Raw genomic sequence first — 20,092 nt, 5'->3', positions numbered from 1 at the left:
GGCAAAATGAATTTTCACCTGTAGACTTGTTTCATGCGAAAATGCTTGGAGGAACTTCAAGGGATTTAGTTGAAAAGTTCTATCCAAAATGGAATCTAAAAATAATGTATACTTTAATTGGATTTGATGGAAATGCAAATTGAGGTTTCATGAATGCCTATGTTATCTTTGAATCTTTGCTTTGCTAAACCAGTTTTCCTTAGTTTATGATACATTACATGCAACCAGTAATAAACGTGAGCCAATCATATTTTCAAATCTTTTGCTCTTTTGCCTAAATTGCCTCCCCCTTTCACCTTTCTTTTTCATACACCTTTCATGAGTTTAGTACACCGCAAGGTGGAGTTATTTGTATAACTCAAAGATTGAAAATGGCTTGCCATTTTAGAGGGTAAAAATTAAAGTCATGCCTTGAACTATATGCTGAAAAAGTGTTACTCTCCAATATGATCTGCAATTTAACACTTACTTTTAGGTGTTTTTGGTTATGAGAGGTGCCCCTGACGTTCTCTGAATCCATTAAAACCTGAGTGCTATTTTTCAGTGGCTTCATTCATTCATTCCATGTGTTTATTCATTCTCCATTCATGTACTCAGACATCATATGCTGGGTCTTGAAGATGAATTACAAATAGTTCATGTTCTCAAGTAGAAAGACACAGATAAAGTGCTATGATAGTATGTGATACCTTATCGTATTTAAGGTGTGTTCCGAGTGTCCTTGGGGCACAGATGAGAGAGTAATTGATTTTGTATGAGTCCAAGGATGGGGAAAGGGGGAGGGGGTGGAGAAATTGAAAAAGCTAACCTTGGAGCCAGACCTTACACTAAGGCTACTTTGCAGTTCCCAGTGTAGAAGAGGTGGGGAAGATAACCCCCCAAAAGGGAATAATATATATAAAGGCACTGAGGCCTGCATGAAAGAGCTTGGTAAGAATTTGGGCATAGGGCAGTGTGTGGAGAGGTAAGTGGGATGTGAGCAGGAGAGGTAGCAGAGAGCAGTGGTAAACGACCTTGTATGAGATGCTGAGAGCAGGCTGTCCCGTCTGCTCTATCAAGATGACTGTCACAGGTGGAGACAGATGTCCATTGTTTCAGAACTCAGGCAGTGACTAAAACCAAAGCTTAGGCTGGTTTGGGGACAGAGTTGTTCTGTATATATTATGCTGTGTCAGTGCTGAGCTGAAAGGCCTCTTATAGACTCTCAGGATTTCAGGCTGGCAGGGCCCTTTCAATTCACCTCGTCTAACTCCTTTATTTTATAGAGGAGGGATCTGAAGCCCAGTGAGACTGAAGAACTTGTTAGCTTGCCTTTAATAGTTATCAAATATTATATGGCTAAGAGTAAAATGAGAATTCACCCACATAGACTGCTTGGGTGAGAAATGTGATGATACACAGTTATGACCCAGACAAATTGTCATCCCAGTTTTAAACAGCTCCTATGAAAGAATAGGTTTTCACAGGTAATATAGTTTGGTTCTTAGAATTTTGAGTGCCATCCTAAAATAGTATTGCCAATAATAAAGGAACCTGAGTGTTTAAGACCAGAACATTTAGCAGTAATGTCCATGCTGTCATTCATTCCTTCATTGATTATTTGCTGAGCTGAGGTTGTGTGCCAGGCTCTGTACTGAATCAGATGTACAACTGGGAGCAAAAACCATCCCATTCCTTACATTCATGAAACTTAGTCCATCGCAGGAGACATCATTCCAAGAGTTGCACAAATACGGGGTGTGGTTGAGTGCTATGAGTACATGTAGTTGAGATGAGGGGATGTGTATCAATGAAGCCTTCCCGGAGAGGACACCCCTGAACCTGTATATGAAGGATGAATATGGCTTAACTGGGAAAGGAGGGAAAGGAAGAATATTGCTTGCAAGGCGTCAATCATGCACAAAGTCCTGAGTGGGAGGGAATATCGCGAGGAAGGTATTGACAGAAGGTCATTGTGACTGGAGTACAGAAAGTCAAGGTAAAGAAGGGCAGGGCCTTGCAGGCTGTGGGAGTGATTTTATATTGTTCTTAGAGTTTTGATATATTTATAAGAGGAGGAGGACATCATCAAATGTGCATTTTGAAAAGATTTCTTTGTGTTGTAAGAAATGAATTGGAGAGGAACCTGAGTATATGGGCATAGACCTATGAAGAAACTGCTAGAGAAGGCTAGGCAAGAGGTGATAGCAAGGCTAAGTAGTGGTGAGAGTGGAAGTGTTGAGGAAAGGATGATTTGGGGAGATATTTAAGAGATAAGACCATCGTGATGTGGTGATGGGTTGGACATGTGGATGAGGGGTCATGTGGATGACCCTTAGGTTTCTTGCTTATACAGTGAATGGATGGTGCTAGCATTCAACAGAACTGGGAACAAAGGAAGAGGGTTTGGTTTGGAGACACCCAAGGATTGTCTGAGCTACATGGCAGCATGAAATAAGAGGAAAACAATTAACCTCATTAAGCTGTTGCCCTTTACTGCATGATATGTTTTATTACCTTTTCCTTTAGTATAAAAGAAATTGAACCTAATAAAAGAAATATAAAAAATTTCCTGATGCCACATACAAAAAAAAACCCCACTTAAGCACAAACATGACCAGTCAAACGTAACTCTGGTGGCATTGTGGACATTGTGTTGAGGAAGGACAACCATAGAGACAGGGAGATGTCCTGGAAGACTTTGCAGTGGCCCTGTTGAGAAATACACAGAAATCCACCTAGGAATAGCAGAATAAAGCACGACTAACAAGAGAAGACTAGTGTTTTAGACTGACATTTTAGAGTGAGTGATTGGGAGAGAGAAAATTGCTTAGCTTTGTTTAGGGGCTGAGGGGAAATAATGAGTTCAGTTGGAGGCATGCTAAGTTTTAGGTGCTTAGACATCTAAATAGAGATACACAAGTTGGAAGTTGATTTCAGATGCTCAGGGCACATATCCAGACTGGAGAGAGACTTGGCAAGTCGTATATCCACAGGTGATTCTGGAAGTCTTAGAATTCTCCACATAGGGAGAAATGCATATGGACAGAAGAGAAAACATACAGTTTAAACAATTGAGGTGTTTATTAAATAACTAGAATATACCAGACAGTGCAGTAAGTTATTTCTCATGGATTCCTTATTTAATCTTCTACTACCTTTTGCACTTCCTTTATTGTTATCCCCATTTGCCTGATAAGGTCATGGAGATTCTGAGGTTGATATCTTGACCAGTCACACAGCTAATAAGTAGTGAGGTCTGAGTTCAAACCCACGTCTCACGATATCAAATTTGACATTATTTTCCTACACCCCAGCCTTTACACTTTAGCATCTTGAGGGTAAAAACCCTGTATGACACAAGCGTTTAAGAGATGGCTAAGAAAGGATGGTCTACAGAGGAAGGCTGGAGAGTGTGAGAGAAGCAATAGAAGATTAGAGAGAGGATAGACTCCTGACAGGTGATATGAATGTGGTCACAGTGAGAGGACTAGTGACTTTATTAGAGCAGTTTCAGAACACAGTGAAGGCTGCATTGTGGGCTGAGGCACGAAGGAAGGGTGAAGCAATGAAATCCGTGAATGGGACTCCTCTGTTCAAGAAGGTGATGAGGGGTGGGAGAGAGCGACCAGCGGTGGGGGAGGTATTCGTGGCAGCCTTGGGAAGTACAAGGATGTTCGTGAGTGGTAAGAGCTGTACGTAGAGCTGTGTTAGGGAGTCCACGCACTTAGACCTCTAAGAGCAGTGTCACTAGTGCAGTGTTGAACCACCAGGGTTGTGAGAGGTTAAGGTAACTTCATGAGTGTAGAAAGGTAATTCTGGGTGCAAGCTTGTTTTGAAGTCTTTTAAATTGTAATCAATCTACTGTCTGTTCAGTTGTTGATCCCTTGTAAGAAAAGGTCTCTGAAAGTTATTTGAAGTAATCTGTCAAGATATACGGACCCTTGATTATTTTTCCACCAAACATCTTCTAGCACATCAATATGAGACCATATGGTATTTATGGTTATAGTTAGAAAATGACATCATGAATTAGTGTGTGTCTAAAATGTTCTAACTTGATTACTATGTAGTTATTTTCATCCATCTCATGTACTTTGGGTTACGTTTTCTGTCCTTTGTTTTGATTTCCACTGTTAATTTTGTTTTGTGATCATAAAAAGGCTTTAGACTTCTCTAAAAAGCCCATTACTTATTGGCATGTTTTGAGTTTTGACAGATTCATGTGTTCCTTCAGACTTTTAAAATACATTCACAACAGTAGCAATAATTTATTTTGGAGATTGGGGTTGTATCTAAATCGCACTATCTGGAACAAAATTATAAAATTCACTTGCAAATTTTTGGTCTTTTAAAAATCTTGCAGTCAAAGCATTTACTCTCATTTTCTTTTGCTGTGAATTGCAAGTTGATTTCAGCATATATCATATTGAACAGGAGACTTCTCTTTTCGTGTGTTGAGATACATTTTCTTTCTTTCTTCATCCTTGTGTCTTTTATGACTCGAGCATTACCATCTCGGAGAGAATCACTCTGCTTCATTCTCTCTCTAATCCCTGGAGTCGCCCAGGGATGACTAATCTATGCCCTTTCTCTCTGATATTACATCCTGGTCCTGCCCAGCCTTGTGAAATGTTTCAGAAACCTGACCAGCAGGTAGGACTAAATGATGACAGCCCCCCCACCCCCACCCCAACAATTCCAAATGGCGTGAGAGCTAAGGCACGTGGGAGTGGTCATGATGGCTGTGTTTTAGGAGAGGGGTCCAGTCATTACTAAATAAAATGTTACCATTGATTACCACACAAGAAGATTTTCATATCACTTACTAGGGTAGGCCCTGAGGACATGGTAGTGAGCAAATAGATGCAGTCCCTTCTCTTGAGGAGCTTACAGTCCAGGGAAATGAAATCTCCTTCAAACAACAAAACAGCAAGATAAACCAAGCTTAATAACAAGTGAGAAATACTGTCCTCATTTACTGTTGAACACAAATTTATTAACTACCGTGGGCTAGGCACCTGGATGGAGCGTGAATATAGCAGAGAACAACAGGGGCACAGCCCCTTATGGAGCTCTGCAGGGAATATCTTTGTTTATGTATGTTACTGGGTGATATTCTTGATATTTTGTATACTATTTCAGTAGTAAATTCCACGTTTGAAATTTGTATTTATAATACTTGTTTGACCAAGAAGCTGGCAAAGTATATACACTTAAAAATTGACTCTCTTCAAAAATATATAAAATTAGGGGCCGGCCTGGTGGCGCAAGCGATTAAGTGCGTGTGCTCCGCTGCGGCGGCCCGGCCGGTTCGGATGCCAGGCGCGCACGGACGCACCACTTGGCAAGCCATGCTGTGGCGGCGCCCCATATAAAGTGGAGGAAGATGGGCACAGATGTTAGCCCAGGGCCAGTCTTCCTCAGCAAAAAAAAAAGAGGAGGATTGGCAGATGTTAGCACAGGGCTGATCTCCTCACACACACAAAAAAATATATATGTATATATGTGTGTGTGTGTATATATATATATATATATATAAAATTAAACTAGCTATCAAAGTGTACTTTCTAGTCACATTCACTTTTCCTAGTCAATAACATTTAATAGTAAGCAGTATAACTGCCTATAACTGATGTGATTATCTTCATATATTCTATATCATTTTTTACAGTTATTGCCAGTTTTCGAGGAACCGTCCCATATGGCCTGTCATTGGAAATTGGGGATACAGTTCAGATCCTGGAGAAGTGTGATGGTAAGTGGGCTGGTGGTGATTGAGGTTGTGTGAACAACCTCCTCAACACAGGATAGTTCATAAAGTTTGTACATTTCTGTCCATACCTCTATTAATCTCTGGAATTTTTCCAGTCACAGTGAACCATTTTTGACAAAACCCATTTCTTGCATATTCAGTGTTTGCCTTAAGGGGAAGCATCATTTGGTATTTTTAAGCTGATGGTATTTTTTCCTAATTTTATTTGCTTATATTCACTAGATGCCAACACAGAAAGCAATTGAGGCTACTGTATTTGTGGGAGTTCATGACTTGGTGCCAAACCAGAAGGCCTTTCTTAGAATCTCAAGGGTCTGGTAGGTCCCCCAGGACAGGAAGAAACAGAGGGCCAGAGCAGAAAGGGCTTACCCAAGGTTGGGTAACCAGATGCCTCGGGGGAGGACTCCTGCCAGGAGAAATCTGCTCTAGTCCTGCAACCTTTTCCTCCCCGCATTCCCCCAAATTTGGACTGAAATTATTCAATACATTTGAAATGTTAGTGGAATATATTATATGAACTCGTATGATTATTGTTAATTTATGTAGCAGGTAACTCATTAAATCAAGATACCTAATATGTTCTCAAATGTTTCCATTCCTGTGCCATAAAACATCCTTAAACTCTAGTCCTTAAAAAGATCTCAGGGCCTGGCCCCAGGGCTAAGTGGTTAAACTTCCACTGCTCCGCTTTGGCAGCCGAGGTTCATGGATTCGGATCCCGGGCGCAGACCTGCTCCACTCACCGGCCATGGTGGTGTCCCACAAACAAAAAAATAGAGGAGGATTGGCACAGGTGTTAGCTCAGGGCTAATCTTCCTCAGCAAAAAAAAAAAGAAAAAAAGAAAAAAAGATCCCAGATGAAATGACTACTCTTTTTTCTTATTAACAAAATGACCATATTTTAAAGCCCTATCAGTATATCTCTAATATATATATATTTCTTACTAAAATGTTATCCTTATTAGGAATTTATAATATGATAACATTCTATCATATCCAGGTTCATTATTGATTAAATTGTGTTCCCCCAAAAAGAACTATTAAATAAAAGCCTGGCATTAAATGGTGGTAATACATGAACATTTGTTCTGTCCAATGTAGTTGATATATTTAAAAATATCATAAAGTTTCTCTGTCATTGTCAAATATATTTTGTCTGTTTCTACTTTGTGTACAGATAAATATAAAATCTGTTTTGAATTGGTACATAAAAATAGGCTTCATAGCTGATGGGAGCTGTTTTGTAACCTGAAAACCTTTCTGTATAGTATAGTTGGACAGGGACTTCTCTACGACATTTCTGCATAAGTTTTGGTTTCTGTTAGAATAATTATTTAAGAATGAAGTGGCCAGCCTGGTGGCGTGGTGATTAAGTTCATGTGCTCCGCTTTGGCGGCCCAGGGTTTGCTGGTTTGGATCCTGGGCATGGACCTACATACTGCTCCTCAAGCTACACTGGGCATCTCATACATAAAGTAGAGGAAGATTGGCACAGATGTTAGCTCAGGGACCATCTTCCTCAAGCAAAAAGAGGAAGATTGGCCATAGATGTTAGCTTAGGGCCAATCTTCCTCACCAAAAATAAAAGAATGGATATATTTCTTGAATATGTCTTTAAAGGATCTAATAAATTCTGAGATATAGAGATTCTAATTCTCAATTCATTCTGCCTTCTTCAGACTGAATTTAAAACTGTTAGGCACAATATTTTCCAATATATCCTTTTAGGAAGACTTATGAGGAACAAAATTATTTAAATACAAAGCTCAAATATTTCTTTTTAAAAATTCAATTAATCAAAAAAATTCCATTTGATGGAACATTTGTTACATGATAAAATAATTTCTCACCAATAAGCAAAATGGTTTCTATAGTTGAAGAAACTTATAAGTTGAAAATAGTACATTTATAGGGGGTTATGTATTAACCATAGAAGTTCCTATATATACCCTGTACTTGTTTTAAACTATAACAAGATATGTTGCCCCTTAAGGATAGTGCTGTACAATTGATTGAGAGTTGCTTGGAGGTTAAGTAATACGCATTCTACAGAATAAAAATTATGGTGAGCTCAGTTGGTAGGACATTGTGCTGATGAAAGAGTGCCCATTATCTCTTAGCGGATGAGACCTGGCTTCACTCTTCTTATGCTATCAGACTGATCCTAACCCAAGATGGTGGGCTGAAGGATGTGAGAATTCACTACATGACTGCTGGCTGAGCACTATTCTTTGGTGCTAGAGTCTGGGCTTTATGGTCAGGAAAAGAGAATTTGGAAATGTATTAAATCTTGTGCAAATTCGTGAATTTCCCTGAAATGTAGTGTAGCCTTTTATAAAGTGGAAGAAACTGTGCTCAGAGAGGTCAATTACCTTGTTCAGGATTAAATAGCTAATTAGTCACAAAGCCAGAATTTAAGCCCAATGCTCTGATTCCAAAGCCTTTACTTCCGTTATGCATGTTTCTATTTTTTAAGTAAATTTCCAATACACTTTTTAAACATTTTTATTAATAGAATACTTAAACTAATAGTCACCTGAACTTCAATCTAGCCTAGTCCCAACCCCCACCTTGTTTATACCTAGAATATTTACATGCAGGATAAAATTCCATCAGCAAAGGACCGAGTGATTCATAATCATTTCTTTTCTTTAAAATATTATAATGGTTTATTGAAATATGACTATGATTATTTCTTCACAGGCTGGTACAGAGGATTTGCCTTAAAAAACCCAAATATCAAGGTAAAAATTATTACTTCGAACCATAATTATGGGATTTTTTTAAAAAAGATAGTTATTTTACATTTTTTCACTATACAATTGCAATTATAGTTGGGACTCTTAGTTGAAATGCTAAATGGCAATACAGATTTTCATAATTTTGGAAATTCCTTTGAACTTGGATTATAGTTGCGACATGCTACTCAAATCATAATCCTATGTAGTTCTTGAAATTTGTCTTGAGAAGACCTTAATAAGCTCATTATATATAAATAAAATCTTTTTGAAGTGTTAATTTTGCAGAGAGCGAAATTAAAATTCAGGCAAGAGAAATGTATATTCCAAAATAAATATTGAATAGATGTATTTAATCTTTAAGTTTTCTGTGGTATCATTTGTAGAATATTGGTGTGGAGAAACAAGTTTATTTGAGGATATGTTAAGAGTCCCTTTGGGTTTGAGGAGCTGAAACGTGAGAAAACCGTATTATAAAGGATCCATCTTTCTTACCAATCCAGACAGAAACTAAGACTCATTATCCTTTATATATTTATATAAATCCTTAGGAATTATAGTAGAAAGAAATATGATTTTTCTTTTACCGTTCATTTGTACAGTTGATGATTTTGACACTAATCCTTACTAATATCTATGTTTTTCTACTTTATTCTAATCTCCCCAATTTTCACCCATACTTCCCACATTCTCTAATATTTTCTTATATGTCATGTTCATTTTTTGATTTAATTCTGGCTTTATTAGAATTGTAGATCAGACATTGTATCGTTTCTCATTCTCAAAATATAAGTAATCTAAACTCTTTTGCCTACCTTTCTGCTTAAATATACCTTTTTTGATCATCCAACTATATTTAATTACTTTATTTCATTTATTTTAGGTCATTCTAAAGGAGAGCCTCAGGGACAAAAGAGTGTACAAATTTAATTTTTTAAAATACTTTAGCCCTCATTTAAAGTAATTTTTGGACATCTGCAAGGCACATGCTAATATAGCTTCAGTATTTAATTATTCATGTAGAACATGTTTGAGAAAACAATCTGTTGTGGTTTCTGTTACTTCTCTCTCTATTCTAACAAACCTCAAGTTCTGACTTTTCCTTATTAATTATAGTTACTCTATTTGTTATTCCTACCATATTGAGCTAAATTTAAGTTCTGAAGAAAATAAAGTTATTTTTTTTAACCAATATAACTATTTACCACTGTTGTATATACAGAATTTGCTTATCAAATTTTATGTTATCCTTGGATCCACAATGGTGATAATATATTCAAATGACATTTGTTTTCCTAAAGATTTAATTGAATTTGTCATTTGATACTACATGAAAGATCATTCAGAAAATGTTGTCATTTAATGGATAATAAAATTGATGCTCATTTTTTTTTTATGTTGTTTCTTTCAATTTCCCATTTAGAACAAAGGAGCAATTTCCTTGCCCTGTGTTTTCCCTACGATAAAAAGCTTTAAGCCAGCGTGTCTTCTTTTGTTTAATTTTTGTTCCATCAGAATGGCAGCCTGGTGATTAATTGCTGCTCTGTTTTCATCAGAGATCTTCCTTAACACATAATATACATGATGTCTCCAAATTCACAGTGGTATTTTTTTGTGTGTATATTTTTAAATGGACACATGAGTATTTTGGAAAGAAGAAAAAGAATAACCAAAACAAACAAACAAAAACAACCTTCTTTCAGACCTATGTAATATTTTTAAAAATTCTTATTCAGCATGCTGTTTATGCAGAATTCTTGAAAAATTTTTAATTTTCTGTTTTATAAAGAATATATTTATTGAGATTTAATTTTTTTATTATTTTAGAGTATCTTTAAATTTGTAAACCAATGAATAGTAGTAAATAAAAGGAATGGATCTAAGCTACAATAGACTTTAGCCTATAGAATGTGGTAGAGATATTGTTTTTCCTATTCCTGGTATTTTTATAGTTCTATGACTACATTTTATATATCTGACTTGTGAAATCAACCCTGCCTTAACAGACAGCTGGCACCATAACGTTCACATTTTGTTTTCCAGGGTATATTTCCTTCCAGCTACGTTCACTTGAAAAATGCCTGTGTAAAGAACAAAGGGTAAGAAATGAGTTGTATTAATAGTTGGAGGATTTTCGCAGAATCATTGCTTATTTTGGAACTTGAAAGGCTTAGTAATTGTCTTGAAAAATGAACTATAGATGATCACGCCATTGTCTATGTTGTTTGATAAAGATAGATTACACTAAGGTGGTTTTTGGAGAAGATTAAACACGGTACGTCTGTGTGCTGAACAACAGTAGGATCTAGGGCACTGGAGGTTGCGTTGTCCACAAATCATGGAATCGGTCTAAACCTAAGCAGAAAGAGTTGGTTCTTTCTGGTTTCCTGCTGTGTAGAGAAGCATGGCAGTCAGACCCATTGAGTGCTGAGTCATGTCTCAAACCCCAGGCATTTCCTAGATTCACCACTGATTATAAGCAGCCACGTCTGACTGTCTTTTCCTAATTGGGGATAATTCCATATCCTTGTGTGACCACTTCACAAAGCCACTATTCTACTTCAGAGAACAGCATTTCTATAATATTTTTTTTTGATTGAGCCCCTTGATTACCTAGGATTTCTCATATATTTAAAAAGTTTTTCCAGTCTGTTTCCAAAAGGACTTGAAGTAGCTGTCAGGATAACAGATCATTCAAATAAAATATTACAGGATAAAACAGTAGAACTTGCTTCTGTAAATGGTTAACATCGTTCATTATAAGCGGGCCATGGATTTGGACCCAAACATTTGCTGCCAGTGCCACAAGGAATATGCATTGGATCCTTGAATAATTTTCATTTTATGACAAAAGAAAGAATACAGATTCTGCCATAGAAATTACATTTTTCCTCAAATAGCAAAAAATAGTAATTTATTTGTATTCTTAAAGCACGTTTTAAAACATAATAAATGATATCTTCAAACTTGAGTTTTACCAAAAAGTTCCAAGGATGTTATTCAAATAGATGATTCTTATATCCAGTCTATAAAGGTAGGGTATTAAATCTTAGTTCAGTGAAATAACTTCTGCAGGAGGTAGAGAACCTATGGTGTAAATATTTTGAGTGTTCCCTCTGTGGATTAAAGCTTAAAGAGTCTAGGAGATCCTTACACTATATGTCTTATTTACGTCAGCTACTTTAAGCAATATTATTATCTTAGTAGTAATTATTTAAAACAGTAGATTAAAAACATAATAATTCTAATACTAATAATTACCACCACTACTACTCTTTTAATAAATGTGTGTCCTTCAGAAATGTAGTGCAGCTATAATCCACCAGAAGTGAGTCAAGCAGAGTTCTCAGTCCTGTTGGAATTCTCTCATCAGGCTGGGTTTGACACTATCCAGCCCCGCTCAAGTAAACCAGAGAACGCTCCAGAAAACACTTTAGCCACAGGCTTACTCTTGTTCTGACCTTTCTACCCTAGTGATCTGGGCTAGGCAATGTGGAAACTCAAGGTCTCTACCCTGGCCCTTCAAGTGTCCACCTAGGCAGATCCGTGCAGCCAGTTCTCTTTGCTGCCTTTGCCCCATGCCCATACCTACCCATTCAACTCTCTAGAGCCAAGGGCCACCCGCCTCCATCTTACACACTGACCTATCGAGGAAGAGAAAGAGAGAATGCTAGCAAAGATGATGTCAAATATCACTCCATCCAGTGAAAGTCCTACCTCGCGAAGCAGATTGGGGTGGGACATAATTTTAATTAAAATAAATACTTTTATTTATTTATTTATTTTTGTCCTAGTGAGTAACTGGTGCATATCTGGCCCCCTTCCCTGAGGAAGTTTAAACGTGGGTCAAGTTGTCTCAAAATTTGGTTGCGTAAGTTTAAGACTTGGTTGTAGGTTCTCCACCGGACACGGGGCATGATGCGCATTATACAGCAGGAGAACTTTGGGGTAGAATCGAAATTTATTTTCTAAAAAACTGTTACTGGAATTGATTGAGACACTAGATTCTAGGACTGTTAACTGGAGGAAAAACTTTAGCCTGAAAACATTTGAGAACATGTATTACTAAGTGATTGCTTTCCCAGAGAGGAACCTCTTTGGGATTTTGACATTACCTGTTTTATTTTAAGGGGATTAGCAGCCTGATGGCCCACTAGGATGAAATAGCTGCGAAGTACATCTGTGAATAACTGAACAAAACATAATTTCAGGGACAACTACTTATGACTGACTATTTGAACATTGATTTTGGTTTTGGTATAATTAAGAAGAAACAGCTGCCTCATCTAAAATGGCAATTTTGTGCTTCTTAAAAATTTACATTTGGTTGAACAAACCCCAGATCAGCTTCCCACAGACTGAATTGCCTTTATGTTCTTTCCTGGCTCTTCAGAGCAATGTAGGACTGATGGGGGTCCTTAAATTAAATTATAGTTTGCGAACAGTGAGGCCACTTCTGTATTGTTCAATTCCTGCTGAGATCATGTCACTTTTTAAATGTTAAGTAGGTTGTTGAGTTTTCCTGGAAATTCATTGTTTCCCTCCTTGACCTTGCATCTGATCATTTTATAATCTTTGTCTCTAAATATTCGTCATTTAAATTGCAACAGCTGTTTCAAAAGCAAAAGAAATGTACTACCATTTGAAAATGTCATATATAGACTTGATCAAAGGTTCTGTATATGTCACAGCTCATATATTACTGTTTACTTTTACTTCTAGTTTTTAAATCCAAGTTTTACATTTTCAGCTGTGTTTAAGCTCAGAAAGAAGGAAAATATTCACAGGGCAAGTATTTTAGCAGCAGTATGGAATGAGGAGATGAGGCTCTGTTGGTGAAGAATTCAAGGCAAGAATTTAGTTCCCATTCTTGCTGTCACAAAGACTTTACAAAAGGCAGTTATACACACTTTGGACATAACATTAAAAAGGAACTGCAGAACAGCTATTAGCCTCATACTAGGAAGTAATTTTCTCTTGATCATCTAGACAACCTGGTTCAGTGTCTAATATGCTGTTACGTTCTACATATTAAATGTTGTCCTTGAAAAAAAATATACTCAAATGAAGAAAATAATCCTCATCAATATAGTTGGCAGCATTCTTTTAAGAAACTGTAGTAATAACCGCCATTTAACGAATTTAACTTGCAACTAAATGGAAAGAACTTGAAAAAAGAAACTAGAGATGAAAAAAAAGGTTATTGTACATCAAAGATAGGATACAGAGGACAAATGAAATCTTCTGGGGTTTTTTTTTTCCTTTCATCTCCTTATGTATCTTCTCAACATCAGGACCACTTACATACCCTACTAGATGTTGGTATGACCGCTTTCCAAGTATAGTTTCTGACTTAGAGAAGAAATAGGAAGAATATATTACCCTGATCATAGAGAGGAACATTTTGCAATGGATATTCAAATATTTGTGATGTCACAAACTCTTAATAAATTCTACGATGCATGATAACATTGCTAATAGTACTAATCATTTTTCATGGTCCCGTTAGCAAGTAATAAAAATGGAGTGTTAATGAGATCAAGTGAATGTTTAATCAGTACCGTGGTGTCTAGTTATTTATAACGTTAAGTGAGTTTGGATGTTTGCAGCCATTCTTTCCTTATCATTGAACGAGTCTTGTCACTCCTTTTGACTCCTATGGTCATAGCGCTTGGAAAGCAAAAGCCATCTCACGGTTTATGTAAACCTGGTGACCTCATGTTACACATGACGGCTTTTGGGCTTGGAGAGGTTAAATGAGTTGCTGTTTGGTGGTCAGACTTGGCTGGAGCAGAACTCTTCTGATGTTGTTTCTTCTCCACTACACTGCCCAAACTTGATCCAGATGAAGTGGCTGGTCATTTTGGTATTGTACCACCATAACCCACATAGCGCTCCTCACACAAGTTCATAATCAGATCCTGGTTACTGTCTGCAGAACCAAAAATAACTAGGTGGCTTTTTTTCCTGGTTTATCTTTTAGAGTATTCAAAAGAAAATTGTTGTCCATGATATTTGCATATTTATTTTTCCTTTTTTAATTTTACAGACAATTTGAAATGGTTATTCCCACTGAAGATTCTGTTATCACAGAAATGACATCAACATTAAGAGATTGGGGAACCATGTGGAAACAACTCTATGTGGTAAGTAATTTTTAATGGCATACTTTTTCAGATAGAGAATTGTTTTAGGAAATAACAGAACAAGAATAGACATCAACTAATATTTGAGCACCTGCTGTAAGTCACTAGTACTCCTCCAGGGACTGGAGATACGGAGCTTAAAAAGACATAGTCTTGTTGTAATTTGTATGTCCACGGAGCATGGGTTTTATAAGTTCTTTTTCAAGCTGCAGGAATGTAAAGGATAATTTTCTGGTATCCAATCAATCCATCTAAACCATAGGATGGTTTACATGCAGCTAATGTTAGGCTTTCTGAATATTTTTAATTTTAAGGGAGAAATAAATTTAGTTTTCAATACAACTTTAGTATTGGCAGTATTTTATTATATTCTAATTCTCTGTAAATGGTTCAAGTATACTGAAAATGGTAGACTACTTAGCCAGAATCAATGAGAATGTTCTAAATATACAAGAGAAAGGAATGTTTCTTGGAAACAAGGGAGGGGTCAATGTTTTGGGGATATGTATATGTACTTATTCACTGATAACTAATTACATTTATTGAGAGCTTTCTATGTTGCACACTCTGTGGGACGTAATCCATATGCAGTATGTCATTTAATCCATTCACCCACTCAAGGAGATAATGACTATGATCACCCCCAGCTTACAAATGAGGAAAATGGAGCGAGAGTGAAGTAGTCAGAAAACAGCTGAGCTGGGATTCTGATGTGAGTCTAGTACCCTCACTCTGAACCACTGCATATGGGGAAATTTGGGGGTGGTGAAGTTTTGGGGAAGATGAATGCTATTCTTTTATTTTCAAAGAAACTTAGGGAACAGCTTAGTCATTGGAGGGGATGCGTTCAAAATACAAAAGTGTACTTAGCCTGACCAAGCAATTTGAAACAGCCTTGAGAAACAGTCAGAGAGAAAATCCAAATGAGTGAGGGACATTGGCACAGAATGACAGTTTTTATTGTCTGGCACATATAAAGTGCAATAGGATATTTCAGAGGCAAAAAAATTAGAAGAAGTCACTAATAAAAACCCCTTTGATGTTGGATTTCTCTGACCATGCCCTCCTGGAGCTGGTGGGCTCAGGTCTCACTACTAAAATCCATAAGATGATCTTACATGCAAGGCCAGAGTCTAAGCTTTGGTGGAATGAGGTAGATGCAAAATCAGGATAACTGAGCTCAAGGGCTCTGTGCTGGGAGACTACAAAGGAAATGCAGATCTCCTTTTCAGATTTTTTAAAAAAATTTATGTTGGAAAGAATATAAAATCCAAGTATTATTTCACTTAAAATAACATTGTGCATGACACTAACATGGAAAATAAAACTATTGAATCACTGCATCTTTAATACCGAGCCTAAGAGTTATAAAAATAATGACAGTATAAGTGTTATCCATTAGTTGAGCTAGAGCACCAGCACTTTTCCTTTTGTATAGCTGCTTGTGGGGAAAAAAAGTTGAATTTCCTCTTGATTCTGCCTTTTCCAGCTATTTTTACTGCTTTCGAGGTTGTGAGCATCTATTTTGGGGACATACTCGATTGCCTTGAAAATCTCTGTGTTGTAAGCGCTAAGAATAACCTTCTCAACTCTTCGGTCCTGAGCAATGAAGACAGAGAATTAGTTAAAAATTTCCCTGGATACTGGAATGGTAGTCACTTATGTTAGGAACGAGTAAAAAGTTTAACCTGGAGATATCAGATTTTTGACCTTGAGAATGAAACTGGCTTTGGCTATGTTGGACCTTTTGGTTTCTCTTTTCTTGATGTAAATATTTTGTTTCAAGTCTATCATGTTTGAGTGTTTTGGAGTACTGTGCATGTTTTTTCCCAACAGTTTTAAGGTGCCTGTCTTCTCCACTCGAAGATGTCTGATGAGGGTAGTAATATTTTGTAAATTGTAAGCAGAGTATGAGATATACTTAATTGACTAAAACATTTAGCATCAAAGCACATGGTAGATACTTGGGAAATGCTAGTTGCTCTTTTTAATAACGTTAGTAAGAACCTAAATAAGGTTCTTTAAAATATCACTTAATAAAATATCAGTAATATAACCACAGAAAGTTTAAGAGAAATATAGCAGCCGTCTTTTACTGAGTCCCTTTGTGCAGGCCTTTCCCTGAATATTTTACTTCTGTCTTCCCTGGGGCTCTGCCAGGTAGTTTTTAAATCTTGAATCTTGTCCAAGATAATCTATCCAGGGTCCCATGCTAAACGGTAAGGCCTGAGTTTAAATCTAGATCCGCTGCTCCAAAACCTATGTTGTTTTTATTTTGAAGCAAATGAAAATGTACCCATTCTCTAAAACACTAAAATACCGTTAACTTTTGCTACATTTCTGGTATATTGTAGGAATTTTTAGATATTAGATATTATGTCATTACAGATGTTTAATATTGTACCGTACCTTTTTGTTTAATATTAAACGAAAAGCATTTTTCATATTTCTGAATAGTCTTCATAACCAATTTTTAAAATCCAGTTTTTAAAGAATCATCATTTTATGACTAGCTGTCAAACCAGATATATACTGTTTTCATACATTAGTAGGGCAGGGTTACTGGTCGGGGCTGCAGTACGTCAGTGTTCCGGCCAGCCTTGCCCTAAAGGGAAAGCTGACCAGCTGGTTTTCTTTGTATAAAGGATCCAGCTTCCTTCTCATGTCAGCGTTCTCTTAAACTTAAGTACTAGAGGTGACATTGTTAGAAAATCCAGCTCATCCCACTGGACAGTGCAGAACACCTTCCCCAAGAGCTGGGCAAGTGACATTCACACTGTGACAGTCAGTTCAAGAGGGAGCTGGCTCTCTGCTTTGCTGCATACAATTTAACTTATTTTATATCTTCCTTCTGTAATTTCTTTGACTTGAGTAGACCTTTCCTTTTGAACACTGACTTCCTCAAGCTTTTCTTGATCTTCCCTGCTTATTCTTTTACATGACCTAAACAGAATCCACCTCTCAAAATCCACAAAAACAACCTGCTGTAAATCAAGGTATTCATTCATTCATTCTCCAGCTGCTGGGGCTACTGAAGGCAGATAAGCCATTGTGTTTGGGAGCTTCCACCAAGTGGAGAACACCGACACTGAGCGGTGAATTACAAGAATATTGCATTATAGTGCCCTTGTAATGACTTGTATGGGAGTGTATGATGTAAGTAGACAGTGAGAAGTAATAGAACAGGCTCAACAGAGTGTTGTAGTTGCTGAGAGGAGAGCAGGATTATTTATATCTCAGAGGATCAGAGATGACATCATGGAGAGTGCATCTTGTTCAGCTGACACATTTGTCTAACCTGCACAGTACGTGAAAATGCTTCATGTCACCAAGTATTGATAAAGCAAAAGACACGTCACTACTTTTTAAAATAAAAAATATGTTATGACTAAACGTCTGTACCCATTACACAGAACTTGATATTTCTGGCATCTTATTGCTGTAGAGAACTTTAGATGAATGATAATCTCAATACTATTATACCACTGTTCATGTAGTCTACTAATAAGTTTTTGTAGAAAGTAAAAGCATAGCTTCTAGTTAAGAAAGATGAAGAGTAATTTTTTGTAGAAAGTAAAAGTATAGCTTCTAGTTAAGAAAGATGAAGAATAAATACTTATAAAGGGTTTTTTCCCTGGGTAAGAGATAGAGACTTAGGTTTTGGTAAAGACAGAATATCTGTAGAGGGCTTATTCTGGACCAAGCCCAAAACAATAACAGTATTAGTAGCAGCTGATACATGGTATTTATTCTAAGCCAGACATTGTTCTCAAAATTTTAATATATTAAGTCATCAATCCTCACAACAACCCTGTGAGGGTAGTTACTATGATACCCACTCTACAGATGAGAAAATAAACTCAAAGAGACTAATAAATTGCCAAAAGTTTTTCAGCTAGTAAATGGCAAAATTGGAATGCAGATCGAGGTAGTTTGGCTCTCGGGTCTGTGTACTTCATCACTGTGCTATACTGCTCTCTTCACGAACATTCTCTCTAATCCATAGAACAACCTTACAGGGAGATAACACTGTCCCTGTTTCACAGATGACAAAATTCACTCTCAAAGTCTGTAAAACTAGTAAGTGGCACAACCAGGATTTGAAGCCAGGAGTTTAAGCCATCTTCTTTCCACTAAGCCACCTTGCTTGATAAATTTCACAGGAGAGTATCTTGAATCTACATGAATGTTTAATAAGTAAGAAAGAAAACACAATTTTCCCCCAAAGATCTGAATACTGACCAGATAATAGCAGTGAAAATCCACCAATGAATGAGTTTGAGAGTCCCCTCTGTGAGCCCAATTTCTCATGGAAATACAGGAAAACATTAAGACCAACATGCAAGAAATAGTTGGAAAACCATGTTTTCCACTGAATTGGCCTTAATTACATACAGCTGTGGCTCAGAGATGGGAGAAAAGCATGTGAGCAAGAGTTATCAGGGAAGATATCCTGACAGAGGTAGAAGTCAGGTGGAGCCTTGAAGGACAGTAGAATTTGGACAGAGCTAAAGAAAGGAGCTTTTGAGGTGGAAAGGGAGGCACAGTATGTAAGCTCTGGGTGTGGAGGCCTAGTGAGAACACTGGGACACAAAGTGTCTGTTGGGGATGCTGAGAAGTAAAGTTGGATTCTTGGGCAGGAGAGCAGTGTCATGAAGCTGTATGAAAGCCTGTGGAGCAGTGAGTGTGTTTGAGGACGCGAGGGGAGAGTTAGTCTGTCCAAAGAGTGGCAAGCACAGAGCGGGTAAGCAGGACTTGCCCTCCCTTTCCTCTGTGGTTACCTCAGAACTCAGTATGAGGACTGACCGCCAAATCTCCACGTTTGCGTATTTCCTAGAGAAATGAGGGTGATCTCTTCCACCGGCTGTGGCACATCATGAATGAAATCCTGGATCTGCGGCGGCAGGTGCTGGTGGGCCATCTGACCCACGACCGGATGAAGGATGTGAAGCGCCACATTACCGCCCGCCTGGACTGGGGCAATGAGTGAGTACCGGCCACCACAGGGGTGATCTCTAGGGGCTGAACTCAACAGAAGCGACATAGGTGTGAGCCACTATGTGGTAATATCTCTGGAAGACACCATATGGGGCTTTTCCAGTTTTCTCCTTTTGGGGACTTAGTACAAACTGTCATTGATGGAGATGAGAGCCGCATCTTCTAGGGCTGGTGCGGGCACCAGGATGTTGTTTGTTCTCTAGTGCCCTGCGTGGTCTGACGGTGTGCACGTGCTCATGGAATATGAAATGTTCACAAGGATCAATCAGATATGGCTGCTGCTAAAATAGGCCTTATTTTCAAATAGGCTTTCGGTTTGGCATGTGTATTTGCTTTCAAGTTTATATCACTTATGTGGTGGTAGGTTGCCAGTGTAATCCGGAGGGCGACAGTAATGCTGACAGCTTCTGTTAAAAGTCTTAGGAGGGGTACACTGGGGGTGCCTTTCATTATTG

General features: G+C 37.6%; 1 protein-coding gene across 6 annotated transcripts in view; it reads left to right on the top strand.

The window, feature by feature from the left end:
- The window catches only part of DOCK4 (dedicator of cytokinesis 4), a 435,612-nt gene that overhangs the window by 176,107 nt on the left and 239,413 nt on the right, over window positions 1–20,092 (top strand). For all 6 annotated transcript variants that reach the window (XM_058528497.1, XM_058528508.1, XM_058528478.1 and 3 more), the window contains 5 exons: window positions 5,654–5,737; window positions 8,459–8,499; window positions 10,537–10,592; window positions 14,543–14,639; window positions 19,477–19,625. In XM_058528497.1, the coding sequence (XP_058384480.1) occupies window positions 5,654–5,737; window positions 8,459–8,499; window positions 10,537–10,592; window positions 14,543–14,639; window positions 19,477–19,625 (427 nt within the window). The remainder of the gene's footprint in view (window positions 1–5,653; window positions 5,738–8,458; window positions 8,500–10,536; window positions 10,593–14,542; window positions 14,640–19,476; window positions 19,626–20,092) is intronic.

Source organism: Diceros bicornis, chromosome 3 (genome assembly GCF_020826845.1).
Source record: "Diceros bicornis minor isolate mBicDic1 chromosome 3, mDicBic1.mat.cur, whole genome shotgun sequence".
NCBI classification, from domain to species: domain Eukaryota; kingdom Metazoa; phylum Chordata; class Mammalia; order Perissodactyla; family Rhinocerotidae; genus Diceros; species Diceros bicornis.
The sequence above is the reverse complement of the archived record's forward strand: the minus strand, read 5'-3'. Positions and strand labels throughout refer to the sequence as shown.